Source organism: Calidris pugnax, unplaced genomic scaffold, assembly GCF_001431845.1.
Source record: "Calidris pugnax isolate Ruff unplaced genomic scaffold, ASM143184v1 scaffold5, whole genome shotgun sequence".
NCBI lineage: Eukaryota > Metazoa > Chordata > Aves > Charadriiformes > Scolopacidae > Calidris > Calidris pugnax.
The window spans coordinates 3,578,211-3,606,061 of NW_015090814.1; the positions used below are offsets into that span (position 1 = coordinate 3,578,211).

Sequence of the window (27,851 nt, forward strand, 5' to 3'; positions counted from 1 at the left end):
GATTTGTATGCGTTGATTCCCTTTTGTGACTGGCCATTTGAGTTACTGAAATGAGCATGTTTTCTGTGTTGGATCTTCATGCAGATGATCCAACATGAAATGGCACAGAATATACCTTCAGCCCCATTTCTCATGTATTGTCCTCTACCCAAGAAAGTAAGAAATCACCACTGGCAAACCTCTATCTTTTTGAATAACTGAATTAAGATGGAATTGGATGAAATATAATCCTGGTCTCAAATGTGACCACGAATAACCTCATGTATTCAAGGTGAACCCAGCACAAAGTAGAACCAGGGAAAGATGACGCATCATCATCTTCTGGAGCTAATTTCATTTGCAAGCTAAAATATCCTAATCAGTAACGATGTTTGGAGCCTTGGTATTGAAAGAAAATATGACCTTGTAGTTAGATCTGGGATTCTTCTCCTGGTCTGTGTAGATTTTCTGTTGCTTGTTGCAGTAGCCTTTGTTTTATGCTGCCATTGTAAATGGACGCTAACAATACTTTCTTTGTTTTTTTAAAGTTGGATACTGGATATTTGCAGAACATCTGCTGTAGGGCCAGAGTAGGGTGTCTGACCACTGGCTAATTAATAGTACTATCAGGAATTGTTAGTAGAAGAGCTAAAAAAATGCCTTAGAAGTCTAAAATCTCAACATTTTAAATTAACAAATGAAAAATCAATGTGGTGGGGATGGTGTCAAACAAAAACCTTTGTACTTTTTCTTCTGTATCTGAAAATGGCTAAAAGATTTTTAACAAATCCCACTTCACTGTTGTTAAGTTTCTTGGCTACTTTAGACTTTTGATACCTTTAGGTAAGAAATGAAAGAGTATTTCATGTTGATGTATTCTTACTATATCACATCATGCTATTGTGCAGCTGGTAGTACAGGGTAGAGGTGAGCTAAACCTTGCCAAGCTTCTGGTCTGAGGTAGACCCTTCCCAAAGTCAAACCATGTTCTAGGATTTCAACATTCTATGATTTGGGGAACTTATCAACTCCTGGTGGGTTTTGCCACCGAGGAGACAACCATGAAAGAAAGAGGAAGAGGACAGAGCAGGAGAGGATTTGGTACGCACTTAGACTCACTTTGCAACACAGGATCTTCAAAAGTATTTTTTTTAATATCTCCATTAGTCTATTAACTAAAAAATTTATCCATCTTCTCCAGGACAGTGATTTTTTTTTTTTTTTTTTTTCTTCAAAATATCTGTATAAACACCTCTTACGAAGCAGGATGCGTCAACTTAATTGCAGGCAGGTTGCCAAATGACTTGGGAACCAAACAACTACGTTTTTAGAATTCAAATACTGTATCTAAACGTAGCTATAAACACTCTCTCATTCACTGTGAATATAAAGAGGCTTTAATTGTATGTTTACTTAGTAAGACATGGAGCCTGTTCATACATATATATCTATAGGCAATTACAGTGACGTCTGAGTTACAGCACATGTGAGAGCAGTGTTTTATGTCTTTTGCAAATCTGAGACTGACTAAATCAAATTAAACGCACTTGTCAGATCTCTTGGGCTCATCTGAGTGACTCTGTCTTCATTGTGCTTTGTATGCCCATGTGTTTCTTCGTAGTGGTCCACATCTCACGTAGAAAGGCAGATGGCAAGGATCTCCAGCCTAGATAAATACAGCGTATAGAGCCTTCTCTTCTCCAGGCTGAACAACCCCAGCTCTCTCAGCCTGTCCTCATTGCAGAGGTGCCCCAGCCCCCTGACCATCTTTGTGGCCCTCCTCTGGACGTGTTCCAACAGGTCCATGTTCTTATGTTGGAGTCCCCAGAGCTGGACGCAGTACTCCAGGTGGGATCCCACCAGAGCAGAGCAGAGGGGCAGAGGCACCTCCCTTACCTTGCTGGCCAGGCTTCTTTTGCTGCAGCCCAGGATGCAGTTGGCTTTCTGGGCTGCCAGCCTGCTTTGCCAGCTCATGATGACCCTGCTGGCCAGGCTTTTTTTGCTGCAGCCCAGGATGCAGTTGGCTTTCTGGGCTGCCAGCCTGCTTTGCCAGCTCATGATGAGCTTTTCATCCACCAACACCTCCAAGTCCTTCTCCTTAGAGCTGCTCTCAATCCATTTTTTGCCCAGTTTGTATTTGTGCCTGGGATTGCCAGCTTTGCCAGCTCGTGATGAACTTCTCATCCACCAATACCTCCAAGTCCTCCTCCTTAGAGCTGCTCTCAATCCATTCTTCGTCCACCTTGTATTTGTCCCTGGGGTTGCCATGACCCAGGTGCAGGGCCTTGCGCTTGGCCTAGAGCTGCTCTCAATCCATTTTTTGCCCAGTTTGTATTTGTGCCTGGGATTGCCATGACCCAGGTGCAGGACTTTGTGCTTGGCCTGGTTGAACTTCATGAGCTTCATTCCAAAAATAGTATATTGGTTTTCTTTTCCCGGGAATACCTCAAGTTTTATCTGTGTTTTTGGCATCATCACTAGTGCTTGGCCTGGTTGAACTTCATGGGCTTCGTTCCAAAAATAGTATATTGATTTTCTTTTCCCGGGAATACCTCAGGTTTTATCTGTGTTTTTGGCATCATCACTAGCTGGCTTATGGATAATGAGAGACACTTCTGTATCTGTGTCCAGTACCATTGTTAGCTTTTTCTCATGACAGGTTTTTCCGACTATATTTTCAGAATTAAAGAAGTGTGAGACTATTACTCAGATTGAATATGTACAGTTATAGTTTAAAAAAATGTTAAAATCCGAACAGCAACTGAGAACATGTACACAAGCCTTTCCAAAAATGTGTGGTCTTGTCCAGAATTAGTAATTGTTTATTGAGAAAGCACATGGGATATGAAGGTCTATAGTATTCCTTCGTTGCCAAGCTTCTGTAAGTGGCCAGTAGGATGCATAATTCAACAAAAAACTGGTTTTGATCAGAAAACGTAATGATTTTCGCAAGAAGACAAGCAGTTAAAAAAATAAAACAGTGAAACAAGTTGTGTATATGCTTTTGTGGAAAGCATAATCACTTAATCTTATGTGATACTAACAAACGTATAACAGACTAGTAGGTACTATTACTTGGAAATTTGGAAAAGTTTCTTTTAAATGAAAACATTTTTATTATCCCATGGTAAGAGCAAAAACAAGGCCTTTTTAAACTTGGGAAGACATGACTGCTCCCTTGCAAATGGTCATATACTGAAGTCTGAAAATCACAGCATTTGAATTTATTGCTACAATATCAATGGTGATGTCAATATAGTAACAGTTTAACTTCACTATGAGAACTTAAAGATACCATTTGATTATGCTTTATGGAGATCAGATGTTTGTGGTTTAAACTGATTGTGAGAAAAATAATGGAAAGCAGTTCCTTTACTTTTTTTCTTTGTATGTAAAATATTGGTATCGCTTCTCCGTTCGGGGGAAGATACTGAAATATAACAGCAATATCACTTCATAAAATTGTAATGCATTTTTGGCAGGTTTAAAGTTGGGCATGGAGCAGGACACTTGGGTGATGATCTCTGAGCAAGGAGAAAGACTGTACAAAATGATGTGCAAACAAGGGAATCTCATCAAAGACCGGAAGAGGAAATTAACGACTTTCCCCAAATGCTTTCTTGGAAGGTATTATATGCATTTTATAGCATGAATTTTAATCAGCTAAAACCACATTTAAAATCTTATGATCTGCAGAAACCAGGCTTTATTTGTAATGTCTGTTAGGCCTATTTACTTCCCAGAATGTAGCCAAAATGTAAATTGGTCTGTGTGAAATTTATGGATGTGCACTCATATTCCGAAGCAGCTTTATTAAAGGGACAAGGCTGCACAGGCAGGCTGAAAACGTGAAAATGCATCAAATAAAGTAGTTTCTTTAGAGAAATAATTCTCAACTTGTTTAATACATTTTATCTCTACCTTGGAAGTAACAGGGGTACTATTCTGTCATACGGTGATTTATGGCAGGTACAGTAGCTATGCCTGGGATTGCCTTATATCTGACCGTCTGGTCAAATGTGGCCATGCTAGTTTGGGAAATGCCAGAAAACATGGATAGTCTTCACCATGTGCAAGGTAAACTTGATGCAGGTAAAACTTCTGAGCAGAAAAGAGAAGATACCTCAAGGGAAACCATATGTTTTTATGTCAAAATAAGAAAAAGATGGAAATGAGTGGGTTTTTAAAAGACATTCTGAAGACCGTTAGGCTTAAGAGTTGCATACTAGGTTAGTAAGAAACAGGTAACTGAAAAGGAAATGCAGTATATCTGATGGTATGACATTTAAAGTTTGTATTTTGTATCTGTTTTTATTTCAGTGAATTTGTGTCCTGGCTGCTGGAAATTGGAGAGATACACAAATCTGAAGAAGGTGTTCATCTTGGGCAAGCTTTATTAGAGAATGGCATTATCCATCACGGTAATTATAATTAGTTTTAACGTACTTCTTTTCAAGGTAATTGTTGTAATTAGAGTGGACTTAATTTTGTTTGACAAAAAGATGGTCTCGTTAACGCAAGAGAGCTTGTTGAATCTGCATTATATCCTTGCAGGGACCTCGTGGGGCCATTGACCATGCCTAGCAGATTTACTGGGAGGGGCTCCATTGATTTAATCAGATTACGTCTACTCTGTTGGGGTCCCAACATTGCAAACAGGGACCTAGAGAAACATTGCTATTCTTATGCAAGCAAGAATAAATTCTGGCAGAACAGGGAAGGGTAGACTGTTTTTAAGGATTTAAGCCAAATTGGGTGGGAGTGTTGATCTGCTGGAGGGTAGAGAGGCTCTGCAGAGGGATCTCGACAGGCTGGATGGATGGGCTGAGACCAACGGGATGAGGTTCAATAAGGCCAAGTGCCAGGTCCTGCACTTCGGTCACACCAACCCCCTGCAGCGCTACAGGCTGGGGGCAGAGTGGCTGGAGCTGCCTGGCAGAAAAGGACCTGGTGGTGTTGGTCGACTGTCGGCTGAACATGAGCCAGCAGTGTGCCCAGGGGGCCAAGAAGGCCAACAGCATCCTGGCCTGTATCAGGAACAGTGTGGCGAGTAGGGCCCGAGAAGTGATCATCCCCCTGTACTTGGCACTGGTGAGACCCCACCTCGAGTACTGTGTCCAGTTTTGGGCCCCCCACCACAAGAGGGACATTGAGGTGCTGGAGCAGGTCCAGAGAAGGGCAACGAAGCTGGTGAGGGGTCTGGAGCACAAGTCTTACGAGGAGAGGCTGAGGGAGCTGGGGTTGTTCAGTCTGGGGAAGAGGAGACTGAGGGGTTGACAAAAAGATGGTCTCGTTAACGCAAGAGAGCTTGTTGAATCTGCATTATATCCTTGCAGGGACCTCGTGGGGCCATTGACCATGCCTAGCAGATTTACTGGGAGGGGCTCCATTGATTCAATCAGATTATGTCTACTCTGTTGGGGTCCCAACATGGCAAACAGGGACCTGGAGAAACATTGCTATTCTCTTGCAAGCAAAAATAAATTCTGGCAGAACAGGGAAGGCTAGACTGTTTTTAAGGATTTAAGCCTTCTATTAAGGCCAGCCTTTTTAGGGATACACGGTCAACTAAGAATTGTAGAAGGGAGTGAATCACAGCTGGCTGGCCAGCCTTTTTAGGGATACACGTTCAACTAAGATTGTAGAAGGGAGTGAATCACAGCTGGCTGTTGAGAAATGTGCCTGTTCATCTGTTGAGTATTACAAGTGGAAGTGGTGGAATCCAACAGTTTAATCTTTTGAATTTTAAGGCCTTCTTTTCAATAGATTGTATAGTTAATGAAATTCATATTTTTATCTTAAATTTTCAGTCAACTATCTGTGTTTAGCTCATTCTGGAGAGAAGCGTTATTTGAAATGGTTCTGGTTTTGAGCTGATATGGAGGTTTGATTTCTGGAGATGATTTGTATTGGCAACATTTTTCTCTTACTAGAGCCGTGTCCTCATCTCTGTCCCTTTTACAAGGTACAGTCTAACAGGACCATATAAGTGAACTGGAGAAACTTCTGTTTTTGAAGTCATGCTTGGCTCACACTTAAAAAAGTTTGGTCACTTAAAAAAACCAAATAATGAAACAGTTGGGAAGTTAGCTACAGTTCCAGCATAGATCCAGGGTGTAAATTTAGGTGAAATCATTGATGATACACATCTTAATACTTCTATACTTCAGCCAGCAATGAATTTAATGCTTACTTTTTCTTTGCCATGAAGTTTTCAGTGTCCTTGACTGGAAAGAGGGCGGGAGTGACAGAGTGCCACTTAGCTGTGTGTGTTTTAAACATATGCAGAGTAGGAGGAGAAACATTAAGGTTATTCATCAGTAGTCATGTAGTCTTTAATTCTTTAATGTCAGTCTACATGATTTTCCTCCACCATCATTCAAGTGTCAGATGCTATTATGTTTACTACACACACAGAATTGTTTTCAATTGAATGATTCTGTTGCCAGAGATTCTTCTCCTGATCTTGTAATTTATATCCCAAATAGACTCATAGACTTTCTCAATACAGAGTTAAATGAATATTGTGCAATTTCATGAGATAAAAGGGTAATTATATTAAAGCATATAAATGTGAGCCAGACATGCTACTTTGAATAGCGGATCCAGCTGCGGTTCAATGAAAATAGAATTCTTAAAATAAAGTTGAATGAACCATCTGTTTTCACAGAGGGAGCAATGGGAGAAAGAAAGTTTGGCTGCTATTCACATTGCAAATGTTGTGGAGGGCTTTGTTAGACTCTGCATATTCACTGTGCTGGGCTTCATTCTAGCAATGCCAGACCCATGTTGTGATGGGCTTTGTTTTCCTTCCTGGTGTGTGACCTCTTGCGAATAGAAAAGTTATGGTTTTTCCTTGTTTGTTTAGGTTTTTTCTGCAGTTTTGCAAAAAGGAAAAATCTGTTGTATGTCTTACTATTTTAAATCCACCTGGTGGCATTCTCTAATATCTGAAATGACCTATACCAGCCTGTGGGCTGAGATACTTTGTCAAGTCCCCTTGTGGCTCATGATTAGAGGTGGAAGCTTCCTCTCAAGGCAGTAAGGAGCTTTGTAGTTACAAAAATAATCCGAATATCAGATAGTTTTAGAATTTAAAGGAAATTAAAAATAAATGTGGCTGTGCAGTTTCCTGGGATGATATGCTGATATGAGTCAACATTACTGTGGCAAAAAAAGTAAAGACCAGTTTTTAAACCTGGATCGCTTCCCTTTTCTTAGTGTGTGGCATATAAATACCCATCCCAACACAAAGTATAGGTACATTGTTGAGAGTGACATACAAAACAACTTGGCATTCCTTATTTTGGCAGTAATGCAGCATTTTAGAAGCTTTAAGTGTTTGAAACTATGGATAGCTGATTCAAGTTCGGGAGACCTTAGAGCCCCTTCCAGTCACTGAAGGGGCTCCAGGAGAGATGGGGAGAGACTCTGGATCAGGGAGGGGAGCCATAGGACAAGGGGTAACAGTTTTAAACTGAAAGAGGGGATATTTAGATGAGATCTCAGGAAGAAATTCTTTGCTGTGAGGGTGGTAAGACACTGGAAGTGGTTGCCCCGAGAAGCTGTGGCTGCCCCATCCCTGGAGGGGTTCAAGGCCAGGCTGGATGGGGCTTGGAGCAACCTGGTCTGGTGGGAGGTGTCCCTGCCCAGGGCAGGGGGTGGGAACTGGATGATCTCTAAGGTCCCTTCCAACCCAAACCATTCTATGATTCTGGTTAAAAGGAAAGCTAAATGTTTTCATCATTTTTTCAGGGTTTCCCTGTTATTACAGTAGCTGACAGACCTTCTACCCTTCCTCTTGAAGAGAAAAGCCAAATCATGTCTGTATCATAGAAGATAACCCTCTCAAAAATGCAGTGGTTTACAGCTTCCTTCACAGTGTGCCCTGGATATATTGGTGGTATTTTACCCAGTGTTGTACTAGGGAGCATCTTTGTCTGGTTTCCTTGCTCTCCAGAGCTCAGGATGTGCCCTCTCTGCTCCCCTGGTTCCTGCTGCACTGTGTCTAAGTAGGGGCTGCAAAGACAGAGCCACCATTTGCGTTCCTCATGGGGGAGAGCCTGCTCTGTTCATCATGGGCACGCAAGGGTGGAAAGTTTTTTTTGTAGTCCTGGTTCCCTTCCTGGTGATTTTAAAACCTCTTAATGTGTGCTGAGCTAATGTAATATATTTTTTTCTCTAGCAGTAGGAAATTATTTTTAATTACAGACCTAGAAGCCGTCTTTTTTTTTCTGCGTTAAATGGTCCCAATCGATTAAAATTCATTTAGATAGTTATACCAGGCATTGTATGTGAAAATTTTGTAGTCTGTATTTGATGTATTGAGAAGCAATGATACGTAAAATTGCTTAGGGGTTATTTTGGATCATCACCTCAGTGTGAACCATCAGTTGAAGGAAATTGGAATAGTGTCCTGGGCTTTCCTATCAATAGGTATATCAAATACAGGCATAGAAGTTATTTTGCATTTGCACATGACACTGGTAAAACCACTTTATATGTAAAGTCCTGTTTTTATATCCATGTATCAAATGTGTGGAGGGATTGAAGAGCTTGAAGGGGCATGAAAAATGATGCAAACAGAAGGTACCGCACTACACAAAGTTTATGGTGCCTCTACTAATTTTTTTTAGGAGACTAAGGGATGATGGTTTAATCACTTGGTGTAGGAAGGCATGCATCAAAGAATTACCTAGCACTGTCAGATCTCTTACTTTGATTAATGAAGACATTACAGTAGCTTCCTTTATCAGTTGATGACATGCAAATTTAAGTGCAAAATTAAAGCTTACATCTGCAAGCAAAACAGTAATTAATACCAGACGGTTATCCTAGGATGGTCCTCAGCCATCAAATGAATCAGCATTTTTTCAGAAAGACTTGCTCTAGTACCGCTTCCAGAAGAAGTTTTCTATCATATGTTTTGTATCATATGATACTCCGTTTCGACAAAACACTTGAAGTTGTGAGTTTGTTGTTGGAATCTTGTAAAACGCTGGAAATCCACGTTAAGATCCTTTTTCACGGGTCTTTGGGGAAATGATTGTCAACACCTTCGGGATGATTGCAAGTCTTTGGCACTGAAGACCTTCAGTTAGCTATCTAAAGAGGAAGGTGTTCCCTCTCCCTTTGCTCCCAGGTGCGAGACTGGTCAGATGCGTTTTAGAGGGTTCCTGTCTTTGTTGACTCATCTGAGGTTGACCTCTTTGAATTGGAACAGAGAATAATGTGAAACAATAGCATGAAAGTTGCAAAAGAAGCTTTACTTGGCTATTGGGTCAATAAGCTTTGCAAAAAGATAACAGATTTGAGTTGCCGAATATTTCAAGCTGTGTGTCTGTCTTACTCTTTGCCCTTTGACTTCAATTTTTTTTGGTTTCTTCTGGTCTGCTTAAAAGTAGTGAGAAATATTGTCACCAGTGACATAAAGGCACTTAGGGCAAGTGATTTAATTGGGCTTCCTGCCTTCCCTGTCTGAAATCTACCTATTGCTGTGTAATGGATTGTTACTAGAAGAAATGATGGTGAACCTCTTCTCTCTTGTTGATTTCTTCAGAAAGTCACGTAACACTGCATGACTTTTTTTTTTTTTTTTAATTTAATTTAGTTACGGATAAGCACCAATTCAAACCAGAGCACATGCTATACAGATTCCGATACGATGATGGAACGTACTACCCCAGAAATGAGATGCAGGATGTGATCTCTAAGGTACAGAATAGAATAGTTGCTATTACTAGGAAGAACACATCCGAAATGGAGGTTCTGCTTGAAATATAAAGTAAAATATTCTGCTAGGATAAATAACATCCCCATACACTTGCCTGTCTCTATGTGAATTAAATTCAGTTTTCTATGTGTAAGGGAATATTTTGGCTTGTTGTTACACATTTTAAATACAAAATTAAAGTTTTTTATTTTTTAGTTATTTTTGTATTTAATGGTTTCATATGCCTGATGCCATACCTGTGTTTCTGGGTGATTCTGAAGCTGGTGTTTCAATCTACTGTATTTTTCAGTCCATTTTAATGTGTATGAAGCTATACATAGAAAATTGTTTTTAATTTTCTCTGAAATCTGAGTGTCTTCTATTAGTGCCTTAACAAGGCAGTAAATCTGCAGTCACAAAGGTGTTTAGATGCAGATAGTGCTATCCGTCTACACTACTGAGCGTTAACAAAATGATTGAACGATGTCGCCTTTAAAATCATTAATATTCAAACTTCTCGTGATTTTGAGGCAGCAGAAAATGTCAGCATTTCCGTATTACATTACCGTGTTATTCACTTTTCTGCTGGCATTTGTTAATGTAAGGTATATCTAGAAAAATCTTCAATACTGAACTGCTAGGCACAGCAAAGTAGGATGGAATCTAATTTGACGCAGCTTTTAATTGTTGTACATGGTTCTTCTTGCATGTTATAAACATAATTGTTTTTTGATCGTCTGCTAAGGAATACTAATGTGATTTCTGTTTTCAAATAACATTTTCTGATGGTAGTTTCTTAAACTTCTCCAAAATTTTTATTTTTTGTTTTTAATTAAAAGTGTTTCCAATCTTTGAATCATTCTGCATTTTTTTTTTTGAGTTTGTTGCTTATAATTTTACTTTTTAAGCAAAATATCGATGCGTATAATCAAATGTAGTTTTTTATCCTTTAATTACTCACTTTGTATGTAGAACAGCAAGCAGTGGTTGGGAAAACCTTAATGCCTGGAAACATTGCTTTGCCTCTCAGGTTTTGTGTACTTTTTCAAGGTATTATACCTTCAAATTTTTTAACGCTACGTTACAGCTAATCCTATTTCATCTCTCTCAGTGAAGCTTAGATTGGAAATGTTTTCTTTCTCATAATTCATTAATCGACGTTGTTATCTGGAAATACTAAGTTTTGACACTTGAAAATGTATAGGAATTTGAACAGAATTTTTTACTGTCTAAATGAAGTGTGTTTAGAAGGTGTAGGCTTCCTTACTGCATCTGTTCCTCTTATCTTCTCTGTGGTGCGACGCTGTGTTTAACTAATCCCATCTTTCTCTTTAACAGGGTGTGCGACTCTACTGTCGCCTTCACAGTCTGTTTACCCCAGTAATTAGGTGAGTCCAATGGAGAAATCCTTCGAGAGTCAGTCAGAAGAAGTGTATAATCTGAAGATGCTGTGTTAGGATGTAGGAACCCAACCCATCCTTTCAGGATTGGTCTCTTGGGAGTCATCAAACAAGATTGAAGGGCCATCAAGACAAAAAGCGTAACTGAATCATTAACTGACTGCAAACTCCATTCAATATGAACTTTTTTTACAGACAGGTCCTGATGGATATGTTTATATGCTGACTATATATATGAATACACTCCTTTACTAACACTCTATTACCTCCTTTGGAGAGTCCCAGCTGTAACAACACAACTGCCTTGTCACTGCTCAGTGACATTATTGCCCAAGCGAGATATGGTCAGCCTCCCATTTTCTTTCTACACGGAGAGGTTTGACTTGCTTTTTTACTCCAGAGTCCACTATAAAATGCTCAATTCATGTTTGCACTAACTTGTCTGTGAAATACAAGGTGGTGGGGTTTTTTGTGGTTTTGTTGGTTTTTTGTTTTTTTCTGTTAGGCTCTTTTGAGCTTTTGTTGGATTATTTTTAAATCGCTTTTGGTTTTTTTTCTTTTTTTCTGTTAGGCTCTCTTGAGCTTTTGTTGGATTATTTTTAAATCGCTTCGGTTTGTTTTGAACAGGGACAAAGATTATCACTTGAGAACCTACAAATCTGTGGTCATGGCTAACAAACTCATAGACTGGTTGATTGCACAGGCAAGTATACACCTTTGCATTTGTGTACATTTTGCATTTAAAATCCAATTTGAAAGGTAGTGATTATTTGAGAGGTAGTGATTCTGCTTAATAAAGCAGAATAACATGTAGGCATTTTGTGTAAGGGTTATTAGAACAGCGTGTGTAAGTGTAATCCTCTTAAACAGTGAAGTAACAGAAATCAGCTGTCAGCAGCCACGCTGTTCATCCCTTTTGTGCTTATCTTCCTTATTTGCCATTGAACTTTAAGTGTTTTAATGAGACTTAGCTTTGTGATTCAGCATGTAACATTGTTCATGGCTTAAAATGAAATGGATAGGCTCTGAAAAACTAAATTACTAACTAGGTGGATAAAAGTCAGTACCAATTTGCTTTTATCAGTTCTGTTTTAAGTGAACTTGGAACAAGAACAGAGTAACCTGTTCACTCGGTCAACATGCACCACTTTTATAAAATAAAAGTTAAAATCTTTGACACTTTTAGATTCTATTGCATACAATTTTTATGGAGAATATAGTGTTACTCAAATTTTTACATAGTTATTTGTAACTCTAAAGAGGTAAACCATATAAAGGACCAAAATTTTTAGTTATTTGTAACTCTAAAGAGGTAAACCATATAAAGGACCCTTCCAACGCAAACTTTTCTATGATCCTATGAAAATATGTATATACTCTTTTGTATGTATGCTATAAATGTCTATATAAAGGTGGCACTGGTAAATATAATCCACAACCATTGCCAGCCCTATGAGGCTACGCCATTGTGTGTAGAATTCATTTTGCTGCTATATTAAAAATATATTTAAAAAAAAACCAACATGCTATGGTTCAACAGGGGGATTGCCGGACGAGGGAGGAAGCAATGATATTCGGTGTAGCTCTTTGTGATAACGGGTTCATGCACCATGGTAAGTAAATACATTCTGTACAAGCTACGCTTACCTTTTGTTTAATGCTATCTGCATAGTTGGAAGGAAATGGAGGGACTGGTAAAGATATTAGAGAAGGGATATGAAGTTGTTTCACTGAATCACTGAAGAAACCTATGCTGCAGTCTTCAAGATAAAAAAGTACCTTTTATATACTCTGAAAATTATTTTCAGTCAATTTTATAGCATATCCTCTAAAGGATCAGGGTGGGGGGCAGTTTTATTAGCTGCTTTGCAATAAATTTCTTAAGCGTGTAATACATGTTTGCACAGATGAGATGATAAATGTTTAGGAAATGCATAGGAAAGAAAAGAGGCATTTCTGGATGACTGAATAAAGTATGGAGGAATAGGGCTTAAAAAGAGTGAAGTGGAGACAATTGGAGAAACTGGACTGTAAAAAAATGAGAAAATCCTAAGGACAGCAGTGAAGAAAGAAGGGAGAGGAGAGCAGAGAGATGTGCAGTACCAAAAATGAGGTGAACCAGGTCACATTTAATACCATCAGAGGGAAGATTTCAGTGAAAGGATTGAAGCAGCAGGTCATTTACTGAAATAAAAAGAGGAAGAAATGATTTTCTCATCAGCTTGTTTGGAGAAAGAGGGAGGAAATTCACTTCCTTTCTGGCACTGCTCATTCCTTTTTTCTTTGACTTTTAAACATACAAACTGCATCCATCTGCTGTTCTGGTTGCTTCCACATCCCCACCAAACCCGTTTCTAATACTGAACCTGGCATCCTTCACCACCAGGAGAGTGCCAGAACTTGGTGGTGAGCATCTCCAGCATGACTTTTAAAAATCTGGGTTTTAAATCATTTTCAGGAAAAGCGTTGTGCTTGATGTTTTCACTAAAGCCATTTCAGGCTGATGTGTATTCCTCAGCTTGGTAGAATCCAGATGCTGCAGTTGAAAAGGAGCTTAGTGATACCTATCTGTAATGGCTCCACATAAAAATCACGTTTATGTTAAAAATTAAGATTCACACACACAAATAGTTTGGTAGCATTTAATATGCGTACACATGTTCGGTATTTTGTGTTGCATGGGAGACATGATATTGAAAAGTTTAAAAGAAAAGGAGGATTAATATGTGTGGTTTTGTATCATACAGTGTTAGAGAAAAGCGAATTTAAAGATGAACCGCTGCTGTTCCGTTTTTATGCGGATGAAGAAATGGAAGGGTCAAATATGAAGCACAGGCTCATGAAACACGATCTGAAGGTAGTGGAAAATGTCATAGCCAAGTCATTACTGGTGAGTGAAGCCCAATGACTGTATGCTTTAATGAGTAAAAAACCTGGTTGTAGCAACAATAAATAAGCCCTGTATATTTTTATTTAATAGTGATACCCTTTAGCTCTTCTTAATGCCTTTCTGAACACTATTTTGAACAATTTTATTTTTCAGATCAAATCTAATGAAGGCACCTATGGTTTTGGTTTAGAAGATAAAAACAAGGTGCCAATTATTAAAGTGGTGGAGAAAGGATCAAATGCTGAGGTATCAAGTATTATAAATTATCATCTTACCTGTTTTATTCACTTGATCACAGGTCTGTGTTTTGTACATCAGTTAGGAATATCTATAGTAGTAGAAGGTAACAATGACAACTTTCCAAGAAAGCTGTGGTTATCAACCTTTTTTTCCCCTTTTTTTCCTTTGGTTTTGGTTGGCGTTTTTTTTTTTTTTTTTTGTTTAAAATATTTAACTGAGCGTTATCAACACTCATTTTTTGCTCAGAAAAATTGTACTGTTGAGTGTTGATATAAGTCATCATTTTATTTTTATACAGTTTGTAATATTCCAGTGATGACGTTAATCATGAGTGGAATAAACTTTTTTTGCTAGAATATGAAATGAGTATAGAGCTAGTCTGAGAGTCGCACTTGATATATTTCATAATAAAGAATATATCAAGTTTTGGACAAAGTCTAGAATTTGAGAATCTGAATGAATAAATTGCAGCCTTTCTGTTACTTAGTATTGCTTTAGACGCTCCTTCAGTAAATTCATATTCTACTGAACTGTGTGCGAGTGTCTGTACATGTAAAGATAAAGAATGAGACTCTTCCATGAGTGAAAAGATTTAAACCTACATTTCAAGCCTTTCTATACCTCATGGTGGAATAGAAATTTAGGATGAAAATAGATGGATAATATAATATAATATAATACAGCCACAGAGGAGTCTCTGGGGTGATTTGTAGCAGGCAGATTCTGCCATGATCTCGGATGGTGCTAAGGCTTGGCCTGTGCCCTGAAGGGCTCTGAGTGCTCCCATCATCCAAGTGGTTACGGTTCCTTTCTTCTTAGACCTGAGTTTAAAAACTGTAATTGGGCTTGCTGTACCAGTGTCTCAAAAGCCATGAAATGTTTAAGGATATTGTTTTGCTTTGGAACTTACAAATAGTCACTTACTAAAATATTAATTGGGTCTTTTCTTATGAAAAGAAACTTTGGTTCCTTTGCAGGGTGATGGATGGACAATTAGATACTAGAAAGAAATTCTTTGCTGTTAGTCACTTACTAAAAATTGGGTGATTTGGGTGAGATCTTAGGAAGAAATTCTTTGGTGTGAGGGTGGTGAGACACTGAAAGAGGTTGCCCAGAGAAGCTGTGGCTGCCCCATCCCTGGAGGGGTTCCAGGCCAGGCTGGATGGGGCTTGGAGCAACCTGGTGGGGTGGGAGGTGTCCCTGCCCAGGGCAGGGGGTTTGGAACTAGATGATCTTTAGGTCCCTTTCAAGTCTAACCATTCTATGATTCTATGAAATTGGGTAACAACATAAAAAAAATAGTCTGGCTCAATGAAGGCTGTTGTGTTAATTATTACAAATATTACCTGACGTTGTAATACTGTCATAAAATCTTCATTAAGACTAGGTCTTGTATTTAGATTTCTTCAGAATGAGTGTTTACTGTACCCTCCACATCAGTTTAACCAGTCCTAGAAGCATATTGTGTTGGAGGCCTTTTGTGCGTGGTATGTGAAGGAGGCATAAAGAATGTAAAGGAAATGTGCATGTAATTATTCCTATCGGGGTTGCATGCCAGCGGAAGAAAACATAATGTTGGTGGTTATAAAAGGCAAACATACACACCAACTGTTATTGTTTTCTAGATGGCAGGCCTGGAAGTTGGGAAAAAGATCTTTGCCATTAACGGTGACCTGGTTTTTCTGCGCCCCTTCAGTGAAGTGGATTGCTTCCTGAGAGCATGTTTAAACAGCAGAAAGCCCCTGCGGGTGCTTGTGAGCACCAAACCACGGGAGTAAGTTGTCATTCCTTTGGGGGGGATTTTTACAGACTGCGACCGAAGAGAATTTTAAGAGACCGGTGGAACTTCAGAGAGCGCTGCTGTAGAGTTATTTTAAATGCTTTATCTAATCTGACTTCGTAAAGTTCAAGCAGTTTGATCTGCTTTGATTTTGTTTTATTACATGTTTGATTTTGTTTTGTTGATTTTGTTTTATTATTTTGTCCATCAGCAAAAGCAGAAAGGCGAGCGTTTTAGATCATCAACTCTGCTGCTCCAAATACATGCAGGAACCTCAAGTCTAAATGAAGTTTCCTTGACTATATGTGGGGTAGTTTTGATCACTTATCTCTCACTGTGTTTATTAAACAAGTTCCTCTGTCTGGGGGTTAGTTGCTGGTTTGGACTCCGTGATCTAATGGGACTCTTCAGCGTATGTGCTGGTTTGTGTAAACAGCAGGAGCAAGCAAACAGCTCCCCATCTTTTTATGAGACACGCATTTCTGTACACAGTTTTGACCATTCCTACCTGAATTTCTGTTAGGTAAACGAAATGCAAAGTTGAGGCCCAATGGCTGGGTTCAGAAAGTATGTAAACGAGCAGAGGTCTGTTAATAAAATCAATGCAGTTGTTACTGGTTTGTACATACCAAAGGAAGAGGAGATTCAGAAACAGTGGCCAGGAGTGATTTTGATCAAATTTTGCAGGGTAAGGAGGGACCATCCTCTGTCACTGGGCAGTGCACACAGAGGGCCTTGGAAATGGCTCTGGTTGAGGTGGTAGATGGGAGATGTTAATAAGGATAGGTGTGTTGAGAAATGCAATGGCATCCAGGAAGGGGAAAAGAGCAAGTAAAGAAATATGGCAGAAAGATGATCATCTCATCTGAGACTCCAAAAAACTCCCCAGACAAAACCACCACCAACAAAAAAATATCCCTCAAACCAGTAGATGATAGTGTTGTAGCAACTGTAAAAGGTCTTTCCTTAGTGTAGATCTTGGTTTAACTCCTGACACAACTTGCCAGTGAAAACGCGGGTGAATGTCAAGGTTGACAGAGATGATCCAGTGAATGAGGAGTTCAGAGGAGTTTGAAGAATTTGGTTTCTCAGTGGTGACTGTGGCTGGCACAACTGTGTCAGCAGAAGAGATGGTTCTCTTCTAAATTCTTAACCTAAACTGGCAGTGATGGGTTTTCGTAGCTCATTAGCATGTTCCCAAAGCAGTTTCAGAATGAAACCGTATAGACTGTATGACCCGTAGTTAATATATAAGTATACTAAATGATGCTATACTTATGAAAATATTTCAAATTAAAATTAACTAATATCAAGAATATTTTAATATTTAAAAAAATATAGACTTCAGTGGATTTTGGTTCTCGTCTCTGCTGATAATCATCTCCAAATGCTAAATACTATGTATGCCAGAAAAAAAGAAAAAGAAAGCACAAAAAATGTTTCAATGATATTTTTCAAAAATACCCGTAAATCAAGTTTTTTACGGTCCCGATGTATTTTAAAAAACACTTTTCAACATCAATTTGAGTTTGTCTGCTTTTGCACTGGCAAATGGAGCTCAGGGCAAAGATCCCTCAGATAATAACAGAGCTGGCTTTGGAAGCAGAGGCTGCAAAGTTAAATCAGTGGGCTGTTAAGCATGACCTAAGTAGCTCTGATAAGGGCTAATGCAGCTGTGTTGCTTTTTCTGGAACCTGAGCTGATATCATGTGGATATGCTATCTTTCTTTGGGCTTCATTTTAAGGAGTGCGTGTGAATTTTTGATTCTCAGAACTGTGTTTTTGTTGGTTATGTTTGTCACGAGATTTATTGCTGTTGCACTTGGACCGAGCAGGAGCGTAGCTTACAAGTTATAGTAGGTGATTCTGGCTTTGCAAAGCTCAGTGCTTTTCATGGCTGCTCAGAAAAACGGCAACAAAATATTTTTTCCAATAGAACTCAGTAGACACTTAGATGTTAACAAATTGTCATACTGATCTGCAGTCTTCTAGGACTCATGATTGGTCGTCCCTAGGCTCTGGGAGACTGCTTGCCTTCCCAGGGCTCTCCATGTTGCTGTGCTGTGGCACCGTAGCCAAATCTCAGCCCCTTTGGGAGAAATTTTAAAGCTGTTGGTGGTGCTTTGGTGGTAAATGGGGTCTTGAATTTCCCTGCAAAATGGTATTGCTTTCCTCTGGTTGGTTTTGGGATCCCAGCTTGCTCTTATTTCTGAGTCAGTGGTGCGAAGTATCTGGAATATAAATGATGCTGAGTCTGAAACTGTCAATTGAGTCATACTCCCTTGTAACCCACTTATTTGTGTTCACTTTTTTTCTTGAATAACAAAATGCTACCTTTTGCTACGTTCATATTGAATTTCTCTGCTTTTATATCAGGACAGTGAAGATTCCTGACTCTGCAGATGGACTCGGATTCCAAATCCGGGGCTTTGGCCCATCAGTTGTCCATGCTGTCGGGAGAGGTAAGCTTTAAGAGCCATCAACGGTAGTGATAAATATATATTTAATATCTAAATGACATATCTAAATTAGGTCCAGTGGTTCGGCTTAGATTTGTGTTTTCCTCCATAGTAACAATATTAAAGAAAACCAAATAAGATTATTTTGTGTTCTTATACTTTGTAAACTTTAAATTTTTTGGCTTTTTTTTGGTGAGGGAGTATGTATTTATACGAATGTAGGAAAGTTAACTTAAGGCTGTCCATTCTTTACAGACTAAGGAATAACTGATGGGTGCAAAATCACTTTCTGCAGTGAATGGGTATTGGAAACCACTCAGTCCCTGAGCTGTAATTTGTGAGGTGGCCATGTGGTTCTACAATGTTCTGAAAACAGATTTTTTTACAGAAATCGCACTTCTCACAAATCTTTTCAAGGGTGCTAGTGCCCTAGACTGTCTTAGTAATTGCAGATGTTTCCTCTAAATACTGATTAGTCCATTTTGTGATGTGATTGTCAAATGCTTGCCATCCCTAGCTCACTGTGTCCTTGACTGGTGCACTGGTCATAAAAGATATTGAAGCAGTTGAAAGTTGCTGTTGCACGTTGTTAATGGTAGAGCCAACTAACATGGTATTTTCAGCTATAGTGGGACAGTTGTGTCCTTTTTTCCCCCTCCCCCTTTTGTAATTGAGGAATTTTAGGTGAACTGATCTGCAAAGCAGCCAGATTTGAACAGAGCTCGATGCCTTTTTTTCTAGGCTGCGGTGCCAGAAATTAGATTTTCAGGAGAAAGTCTAATAAACTACAGACTGTTGAGCTGATGTGATAATTATTTCTGCACCTGGATCTCAATTCAACTGCCTATCCTTATTCATTAAGCACATACTTTATTCCAATTAGCCTCAGCAGTGTGTAAGTGCTTGCTTGTGTGGTTTGCTAAACCTGAAAGATTTTCAGCATATGCTTAAATACTTCGCTGAATTGGGACCTTGGGTTTTTTGAAGAGAGATTGGGGGTTTTTTGAGAGGTATTGAAGAAGGCCTGTTTAAATGTTTATTTTTAAATCCTTTTTTTTTTTTTTTTTTAACTGGAATAGCTGGTAATGGTGTAATTTCCAAAGACCTTCTTGGAAATTAGATTTAAAATGCAGATATCGTCTAACCTGATAATACCTAAAATGAGGGAAATCCAGGGATATTCTTTATGTTATTTCCTAGTCAAATATGCTCAGTTGACGAGGTGTGACACAGCTTTTGTATTTGTCAGCCCTGCAGAGTTGGTCTGGCCTTCTCTTTCATAGCAGCCACCTTCTGCCCCTCAGCCTCATGCTCTCTAGGCAATAGATTTCTTTAACTTTTCTGGCACCCTGGTGGCAATATCAAGAGAGACATAAGGAGATGAGTGTCCAGGTGGCTGAAACGAAGGTCATACTCCAGCAGGCTGTCTGTCTGTCAGGAGTGGGCTTGAGTCACGCTGAAAAGACCTGGAGACATCTGCTATTTTTGTAGCACATCTACGATGGATAGAAGATTTTTCACAAGGTGGTTATTCCATTGTGAAAATAAATCACTGAACCATATATTTTACGTTGCTCAAAGAGGATGTTTTGTTTCACGGTGGATTTTTTTTTCCCCCAAAAAATGATTGAATTTGAGATCTCTACTTGGTTATCTTTGAGTATTTTGATTAAAGCTGTAAGGCACTCTGATATAACAGAGTTGGTAAAAAGATTAAAATAACAGCAACTTCCTTGGAAATGGTTTTGGATTTGGATATTTTTCTTAATGTTTAAGAAGAAACTCTAGTATGCTCTGTGAGTTGGTAAAAAGATTAAAATGTTTAAGAAGAAACTCTAGTATGCTCTGATATTTCTTTATGAATTGTCAGAAAGCTTCTGTTTTGTAAGTAAATTACCTGAAGCAGTCAGGAAGCTCATAAACTTGGGGCATATAAAAGAATTCAGAATAAAAGTGGTCTAAGTTACAATTAGTGAGTTTCAAGCTAGAGCCTTTTTATCCTTTTAAAATGCCTTTTCTTTATGAGAATTTTTCCACATATTCATCTTACTAATCAACACTTGTTTTATAAAATAGCCTTTAGGAAATAGTCTAGTCTCTTTTTTTATGGAATCATCTGCTGGGGAACTCCATTTCCTTGGAATCCAGCTGACTGCAGAAGCACCCTGTGGTCAGGGGATGTAAGAATTGGTGAGAGCGGATTCTGGTTAAAAAAAATGAGGGTTTTGGACTGTAAGCTTTAAAGGGGATATTTAGGGAAAAGAAGCCTGTTAACTGTGTTGGATTTGTTTTTTTTTATAGGAACAGTGGCGGCTGCAGCAGGTCTTCACCCCGGCCAGTGCATAATCAAAGTGAATGGAATTAATGTCAGCAAAGAGACTCACGCGAGTGTTATTGCTCATGTCACGGCATGCAGGAAGTACAGGCGGCCCATGCAGGTACATTTCACTGGGAACACTTGCAGATTTTCTTCTAAATTTATTTTTGGTCATAGTAACCAGCGTGGTATGTATCTCTGTCCACGTATCTGTTGTGTTTGAGTGTGCTGAGGGGAAAAGGAGTGGTGAATAAAAGTGAAGGGAAGCCAGATGAAATAGAAAAACTGAAGATTCCTCAATATATTGCTGATGTTCAAGGTCTGTTTAATTTCTGCCTTGAAATAAATCTAAGCTTGTAGCTTTTTTTTTTTAATATGACATTTTAATATTATTATTTCAAGTGTTTCTGAGGTTCTGTGCAGAAAGCGTTACGAAGCATATTCTCCTCATGATGGAGGGGGATTTACACAGCTCTCTGCCTGCTCAGCACAGCAGAAGGCAATGCAAAAAGCTCATCTTCTTCCAGAATTTTGTATACTTCAGCACAGAGAGAGCAGAGTGCACATATTCCACCTATAAAAGTCTCTGTGTTCCCATTGCATTCTAATCTTGGGCATTCAGGACACAAAATTTCACTTATTTAAAATAAAAGCATGCAATTTTTATTATCTTTTTCATGTTAGTTTAGGAGAAAATCTAAGGCTTCCGAAATTTGGGAGAAAACCCAAACCAGCTGGATTCTATGATGTAATTTTTCCAAGACCCTGCAATTTTTTCATAAACTGTGAATCACCGTAATTAATTAACTTCACAAACTCTTCCAGTGCATGTTAATTGAGAAGAAAAATCCAATTAAAATCAAAAGTGAAATCCTTCTCCTACACCTATTGCATAGATATGAGATAAGAATTTTAAGTAAGAGTTAGGTAGAACTGTGTCGTGCTAATACAGTCTTTATGAAAACGTTTGTCTGGATGTTTGTGTTTAAACTGTAATACAGAATTGAAGTTAAAAGCATATCAAAATCAAGCTCACCTGTTCTTCAAGGAAGATGCACTCTAGTAAAGAGAAGGTGCTTTTTTGCACTGGTAGCAAAACTGGCTAGAATAAAAGATAAATTTTATTCTTCGTAACAGGTGCATTCTCTCTGTGTGTAAGTGCAGAGTTCCTGTAGAGATTAAGACATCCAAAGGGGATTGATTAATGTTGGCTGGCATGAATGCCTTGACATGCAAAATGACTCTGTTTCTTAAGCCATTTGTGTAATATGTTGGAGGACATAACTGGTTTTCCTATACGGAGTATTTATTTCAGTCTTAAAAAATAGCTGATCATAATTCAGCAAATCAGAAATAACTAAAATCTCCCAGACTGACAAGAAAAACTTCATTTAGGATGTAGTGCTATCAAATGCTATGGGAGAACTGTCTAGACTGAAGTAAATGGCAGTATTCCCCCTGGTGTCAAGACAGCTAAAATTTAATTTGCTATTCAGAAATGTGAGTTTTTAATTATTTGGAAGGTGACTATGGATTTCTCCTATTTTGTAAGTACAGTGTATTAGGCTATCATTTAATTAACATGAATATTGCAGTCTCTCCTATGGCTGTCAATTGCATAATTGGAAGGGGATCTTTTTCTGTCTCCTGCATATTCCACTTCTCGGGGTGAGGAGTCTTCCTGCTTGCCTGGAGCATGAAGTTTCAGTTCAGATTCTTTCAGTGTGAATAACTTCTGTTTATATTCTTTCTGTCTTCTCTGGATAAAGGACATTGAAAGCAGATTTTACTTCTTGGAATTACAATTTATTTGCAGTGATACTTAGGGCTACAAAGATGATGAGGGGCCTGGAGCATCTCTCTGACGAGGAGAGGCTGAGGGACTGGGGTCTTTTTAGTCGGCAGAAGAGAAGGCTGAGGGGGCATCTGATCAATGCCTATAAATACTGAAAGGGAGGGTGTCAAGAGGATGGGGCCGGTCTTTTTTCAGTGGTGCCCAGTGACAGGACAAGAGGGAACAGGCTCAAACTTGAATGTAAGAAGTTCCACCTAAACATGAGGAGGAACTTCTTTCCTGTGAGGGTGGCAGAGCCCTGGCAGAGGCTGCCCAGAGAGGTGGTGGAGTCTCCTTCTCTGGAGACATTCCAAACCCACCTGGACATGTTCCTGTGGGACCTGCTCTGGGTGACCCTGCTCTGGCAGGGGGTTTGGACTAGATGATCTCCAGAGGTCCCTTCCAAGCCCAGATCATTCACTGATTCTGTAATCACGATCTGACAGATTTAGGCTGTAATGCTTTTGGAGAACGTTTGAGTTACGTAGCGTTGTATCTTGTATTAACTTTTGAAAGAGGGACTTCCATAATAAGCAGTTTTTCTATTAGGCCATATTAAGTTCAAATAAGGAAGTAACCCTTTGACATAATGTAAATCCCCTATTAGAGATTGGCATGACAGTCTTAATGCTGTCGATCAGCTTGTACCACGGGTATCTTCCAGCAGTCGAGAGAAATCCCTGAAATTTAAGCTTCCTTATTAAAATATTTCAGTGCCACAGAGTGAAAATTAAGGCTTGGGTGAATCTGGGAAATCTAGAGAGAAATAGTACCTTAATCATGCAAAAGCTTAGTTATTGATGATTAATGAGTTAAAGATAGCGGCTGAATATCGTATAGTATAATATAATGTGCTTGGCATTTTGTATGAAAATCACAACATTCAGATTAAACTTTTGCTGTCCTTGCTTAACTTTGAATCCTTTCCACAAAGTTCTTTTTAAAGTCTATGAGTTCAGATTAGTCATAATTGTGTCATTTATTCGCTGTAGCTGTTGGAGAGGGAATGATTAACTGACTGTCAGGCTTCTTTTGAAGTGTAAGGGGAAGAGAAGAGCATTCTGGAGATGCTGTACTTGATAGGCCCTTCCACAGGGATGTGGTGGGCACGTGGATGAGCACCTGACGGGGGAGAACAAGTTGTAAGGGGTACACATGGCTTCTCCATAGGTTATGTGACCAAGCCACTGTTCCTCTGACCATGTGTCACTCAGTCACATAAGATGCTGGACTTTTGGAGCTGGTGATTCTGTTCTTTTGAGGGGTTTTGCTAATGTGGGGGAAAAATAAAGGACATCTAGTAAAATTACTGTGGTCAAGGCAAATATAAGTGATGAAGGAGGCAAATATAAGTAATGATGGCTGTAGTGTATATTCTTCTTGCCAGTGACACGTAGGTGATAGATTAACTGGATGTTCCATATCTTTTGTTGGCATTCCGTAATATTTGTGGACACCCAGGAGATTTAGCAAGGCGAAAATCAGTTCTCTGTTTTTGCATGTTTTCTTGTCTCAAATATTTTTCAATCTGCAGTTTGATTTGAAATGTCTTAAATTATTTTTGGCAGAAACATGAAACTGATGGATGTCATGCTGTCACAGATTCCATACTGTCTCATCGCAGTATACTCTGAAATAAAAAATAAGTTGACAAAATGCTTCAGATGGTTTTAGACAAAGCCAAAATTATCTGTAATTTTTGAAATACTATTTTTAATTTGGAGCTCAGAAGGCAATAAAGCTGATAATAATCAGGGAATTGAAGGAACTATTTCACGTTTGAGAGCAGTGAAATAAATTGCTATCCATTGTACCTGCAAAGCTTTTCCTAGCTGTCTTTTTTTTTTGTTGTTGTTTTTTAGCAAGATTCTATACAGTGGGTTTACAACAGCATTGAAAGTGCACAGGAAGATCTTCAGAAAACAAACACCAAGCCCTCTGGAGAGGATGGAGGAGATGCCTTTGACTGCAAAGTGGAAGGTATGTGATGCTTGTTTTGATAATGTTGTTGCTTAGAACATTGGTGTAGTAGAAAGGAAAATAGAGGCAGTGTTTTTTTTCAGAGAGGGAACTGCAAGCAGATCATAAAATGTGTTTTACATAAGGATTTGCTTTTTTATGTATTCTAAAGATGTGAATTTAACATGCTGTTCTCTGAAAATTATTATATTTCCTATTTCAAGAAAAAGCTTCTGCAAACACTTTAGGGAAAATCTGTTCAATTTTCTTTCATAGGATATATAATCCTACGAATTACCTGTTTTTCACCACGAGTAATCATTTAAGGCTAAATTAGATGCATTAGTCACTACTGCATGAGAAATAACAAATCAGCTATCCTTCAGATTATTTTCAGGCAATTAACATTTAGATAAAGCTGGATTCATATGCATCACGGTAATTAAAGAGATAGTTAACATGTAAACTGTATTTATGTTTTCTGGGCAAATGCTGATATTGTGGTTTCATTTCTGAATGTTGATGCTTTTTCTTCTAGTTTATTTAGAAGTTTTCAGTCTTCCATTTTTTGTTGCTTTTTTATGTCTCTGGATTATAAGTGAAATTGAACTAGTCCTTTTCAATAACTGTTTTTGAAGGGAGACTATTGTGACTTGTCTGTTCGTGCTTCTGTAGCAATCTAGTATTTTAGTATTCATAAACCTACTGGTGTTCCAGGAGCTGGGATTTTGATGAACGTTTTTTAAGTAGAATAATCAGATCATACTTGTTTTTAGAACGTTTGCCTAGGTCCTTTCAATTTTGTTTAATGGCCAACTCTCCTCAACTGAATGGTGTCATTTTCTATGTTCTAGAGGTAATTGACAAGTTTAATACTATGGCAATAATCGATGGGAAGAAAGATCACGTGAGTCTGACTGTAGACAATGTTCATTTGGAGTATGGAGTGGTTTATGAATACGACAGCACAGCTGGAATAAAATGCCACGTGTTAGAAAAAATGATTGAGCCAAAGGGATTTTTCAGCTTGACTGCAAAGGTATGAAGCATTTTTTGTATGTATTAATGCCTAATACCAATGGAGCAATCTTCTGATGATTCTTAGGATTATATGTATTTTATTTAATATCTTGTAATTGGTCACCTTTATCCCTCTGACATTTTGGAGGATGATTGTGTACTCAGGAAGCAAAATAAATTATGGTGCAGTTAGAAATTGAACCTCTAAACTCAACAAATGTTAGAAGACTTGAAAATCTTCCATCCCTCCTGCCCCTCTCCCTTTTTTTTTTCTCTTAATTATCAAATAAAACTTCAAAGGAAGTTGAAGACTTGCTGAAATGTGAAAACTTGGTGAAGGTAGGCTGTAGTTTCCTAGTGTCATTTAATCTCATCAGAATTGCATATGTTACTGTAAAATTTTGTTTCAGTAAGAGTAACAGGAGTAGCACAGCATCTGTCTTCTCTGTGTCTTAAAGTAAAACAGCACATGCATTGGCAAAATCACAGAGGAAGAAAAAAAACAAGTGCAACCTTTGAGTTGCTTTGGTGTTTATTCGTTCTGAGTCTTTCCAAATGATAAACCCTGTGATTGCTATTTTTTTAGTGTTGTCCGGGTCACATTGACAAGTAATGCAGTAATACAGCACTTTTACCAAGCTTTCTTTGGTCTTTTCACACACATACGCAGACTAACAAAATACACTTAATAAAAATATGAAAGCCAAAACTGTTGGGTAGTGTATTGAAATTTGAAAATTTCTTTTGAAAGAAATTGGAAGTGTAAGCTAAAGTACTGACCTTTTATTGAAATGGCTGAGATGTGGGCATGTGTTTCTGTTCCCTAACTTGACTTCGGGGCAGGTTGCCTTGACGAGGGAGTAACTTCTTACACCACCATCAGGAAATTTGATAGAGCTGATCTATTCAATGCTTCAGGTCACTGGCCTGAAGGATGTGTATTTTTCGCTCTAATTACTATTTCATATAAAATATCATTTCCTATCTGCTTAAGAAATATTTTTCCTTTGTTTTATATGGAGTAGTTCAGTAAAGGAGTACTTCCAGCACACTGATTCTGGCCTTAAACGATGCAATATCATCACCCTTAGTGTTTAGGCTGGCTAATTAAATATTTAAAGATGACTAAAAGATAATATGGAGATGTAATGTAGCTATGTTAGAATAATATAAAATTTATTTCAAGTGATGGTGGTCTAAAAAGAGGTGATTATCCCACTTTGTATAGTGTTGGTGCATCCTTTCCTTGAGTCCTGTGAGCAGTTCTGGGCCCCACAATTTAAGAAGGATGTGAAGGTCCTTGAGTGTGTCCAGAGGAGGGCAACAAAGCTGGTGAGAGGGCTGGAAGGAATGTCCAGTGAGAAGTAGCTGAGGACTTTGGGCTTGTCTTGTTTGGAGAGAAGGAGGCTGAGGGGTGACCTCATGGCTCTCTACAGCTTCCTGAGGAAGGGAAGTGGAGAGGGAGGTGCTGAACTCTTCTATCTGGGATCCAGGGGTAGTACATATGGGAATGATCCAAAGCTGAGTCAGGGGAGGTTCAGACTGGATGTTAGGAAGCATTTCTTTACCAAAACAGTGGTCAAATACTGGAACAGGCTCCCTAGAGAGGTGGTTGATGCCCCAGGCCTGTCAGTGTTTAATAGGTATTTGGACAACGCTCTTAATAATACGCTTTAACTTGTGATAAGCCCTGAATTGGTCAGGCAGTTGGACAAGATGATCGTTGTAGGTCCCTTCCAACTGAACTGTGCTGTCCTATCCTGTGCTGTTGTAAAAGGTCCACTGGTAGAAATATCAGGTCGCTTAACTCAAAGGCAATAATAAAAATTGTAGTGGCACTTCATCAAATATAACTGTCTGCAAATGGTTTTAAACACTCAAAGCTTTCAGTAGGTTCTTATGCTTCTCTCCATATGTTTCTTTCTTTCTTTGCTGTGTATTTATTGTTGCTTTGCATTTTTGAACATTTCTACTCTGCATCATATGTAGTAGGGGAGTGAAGTACTCCTATATATAGGAAGCTTTCTTATATCTTGTGCAAATCTTTACTGTGTTCATTATTATGATAAGTATCCAAAGTCGTGCTGCAAAAATTACTGGTTTTGAATGCACTTATTTTAATGTACAGCTGTAAAAAAAAATCTTGAATTATTCTAATTTCTATTACTAATTAATCGATACATGAAGGAAACTTAGAAGTGTGAGCAAAGTGACCGGGATGTTTTAAGAGTTAAAAGCTTTCCTTTATTTATTCTGCTGGG

The 27,851-nt window shown here is 38.6% G+C and overlaps 1 protein-coding gene across 1 annotated transcript in view; it reads left to right on the forward strand.

The window, feature by feature from the left end:
* PREX2 (phosphatidylinositol-3,4,5-trisphosphate-dependent Rac exchange factor 2) overlaps positions 1-27,851 on the forward strand; it is a 218,188-nt gene that overhangs the window by 84,884 nt on the left and 105,453 nt on the right. The window contains exons 10-22 of the mRNA XM_014939649.1: positions 3,462-3,606; positions 4,300-4,400; positions 9,590-9,693; positions 11,030-11,079; positions 11,719-11,794; positions 12,632-12,704; positions 13,839-13,981; positions 14,135-14,227; positions 15,847-15,995; positions 18,378-18,463; positions 20,762-20,898; positions 24,474-24,591; positions 25,425-25,609. Of these exons, the coding sequence (XP_014795135.1) occupies positions 3,462-3,606; positions 4,300-4,400; positions 9,590-9,693; positions 11,030-11,079; positions 11,719-11,794; positions 12,632-12,704; positions 13,839-13,981; positions 14,135-14,227; positions 15,847-15,995; positions 18,378-18,463; positions 20,762-20,898; positions 24,474-24,591; positions 25,425-25,609 (1,460 nt within the window). The remainder of the gene's footprint in view (positions 1-3,461; positions 3,607-4,299; positions 4,401-9,589; positions 9,694-11,029; positions 11,080-11,718; positions 11,795-12,631; positions 12,705-13,838; positions 13,982-14,134; positions 14,228-15,846; positions 15,996-18,377; positions 18,464-20,761; positions 20,899-24,473; positions 24,592-25,424; positions 25,610-27,851) is intronic.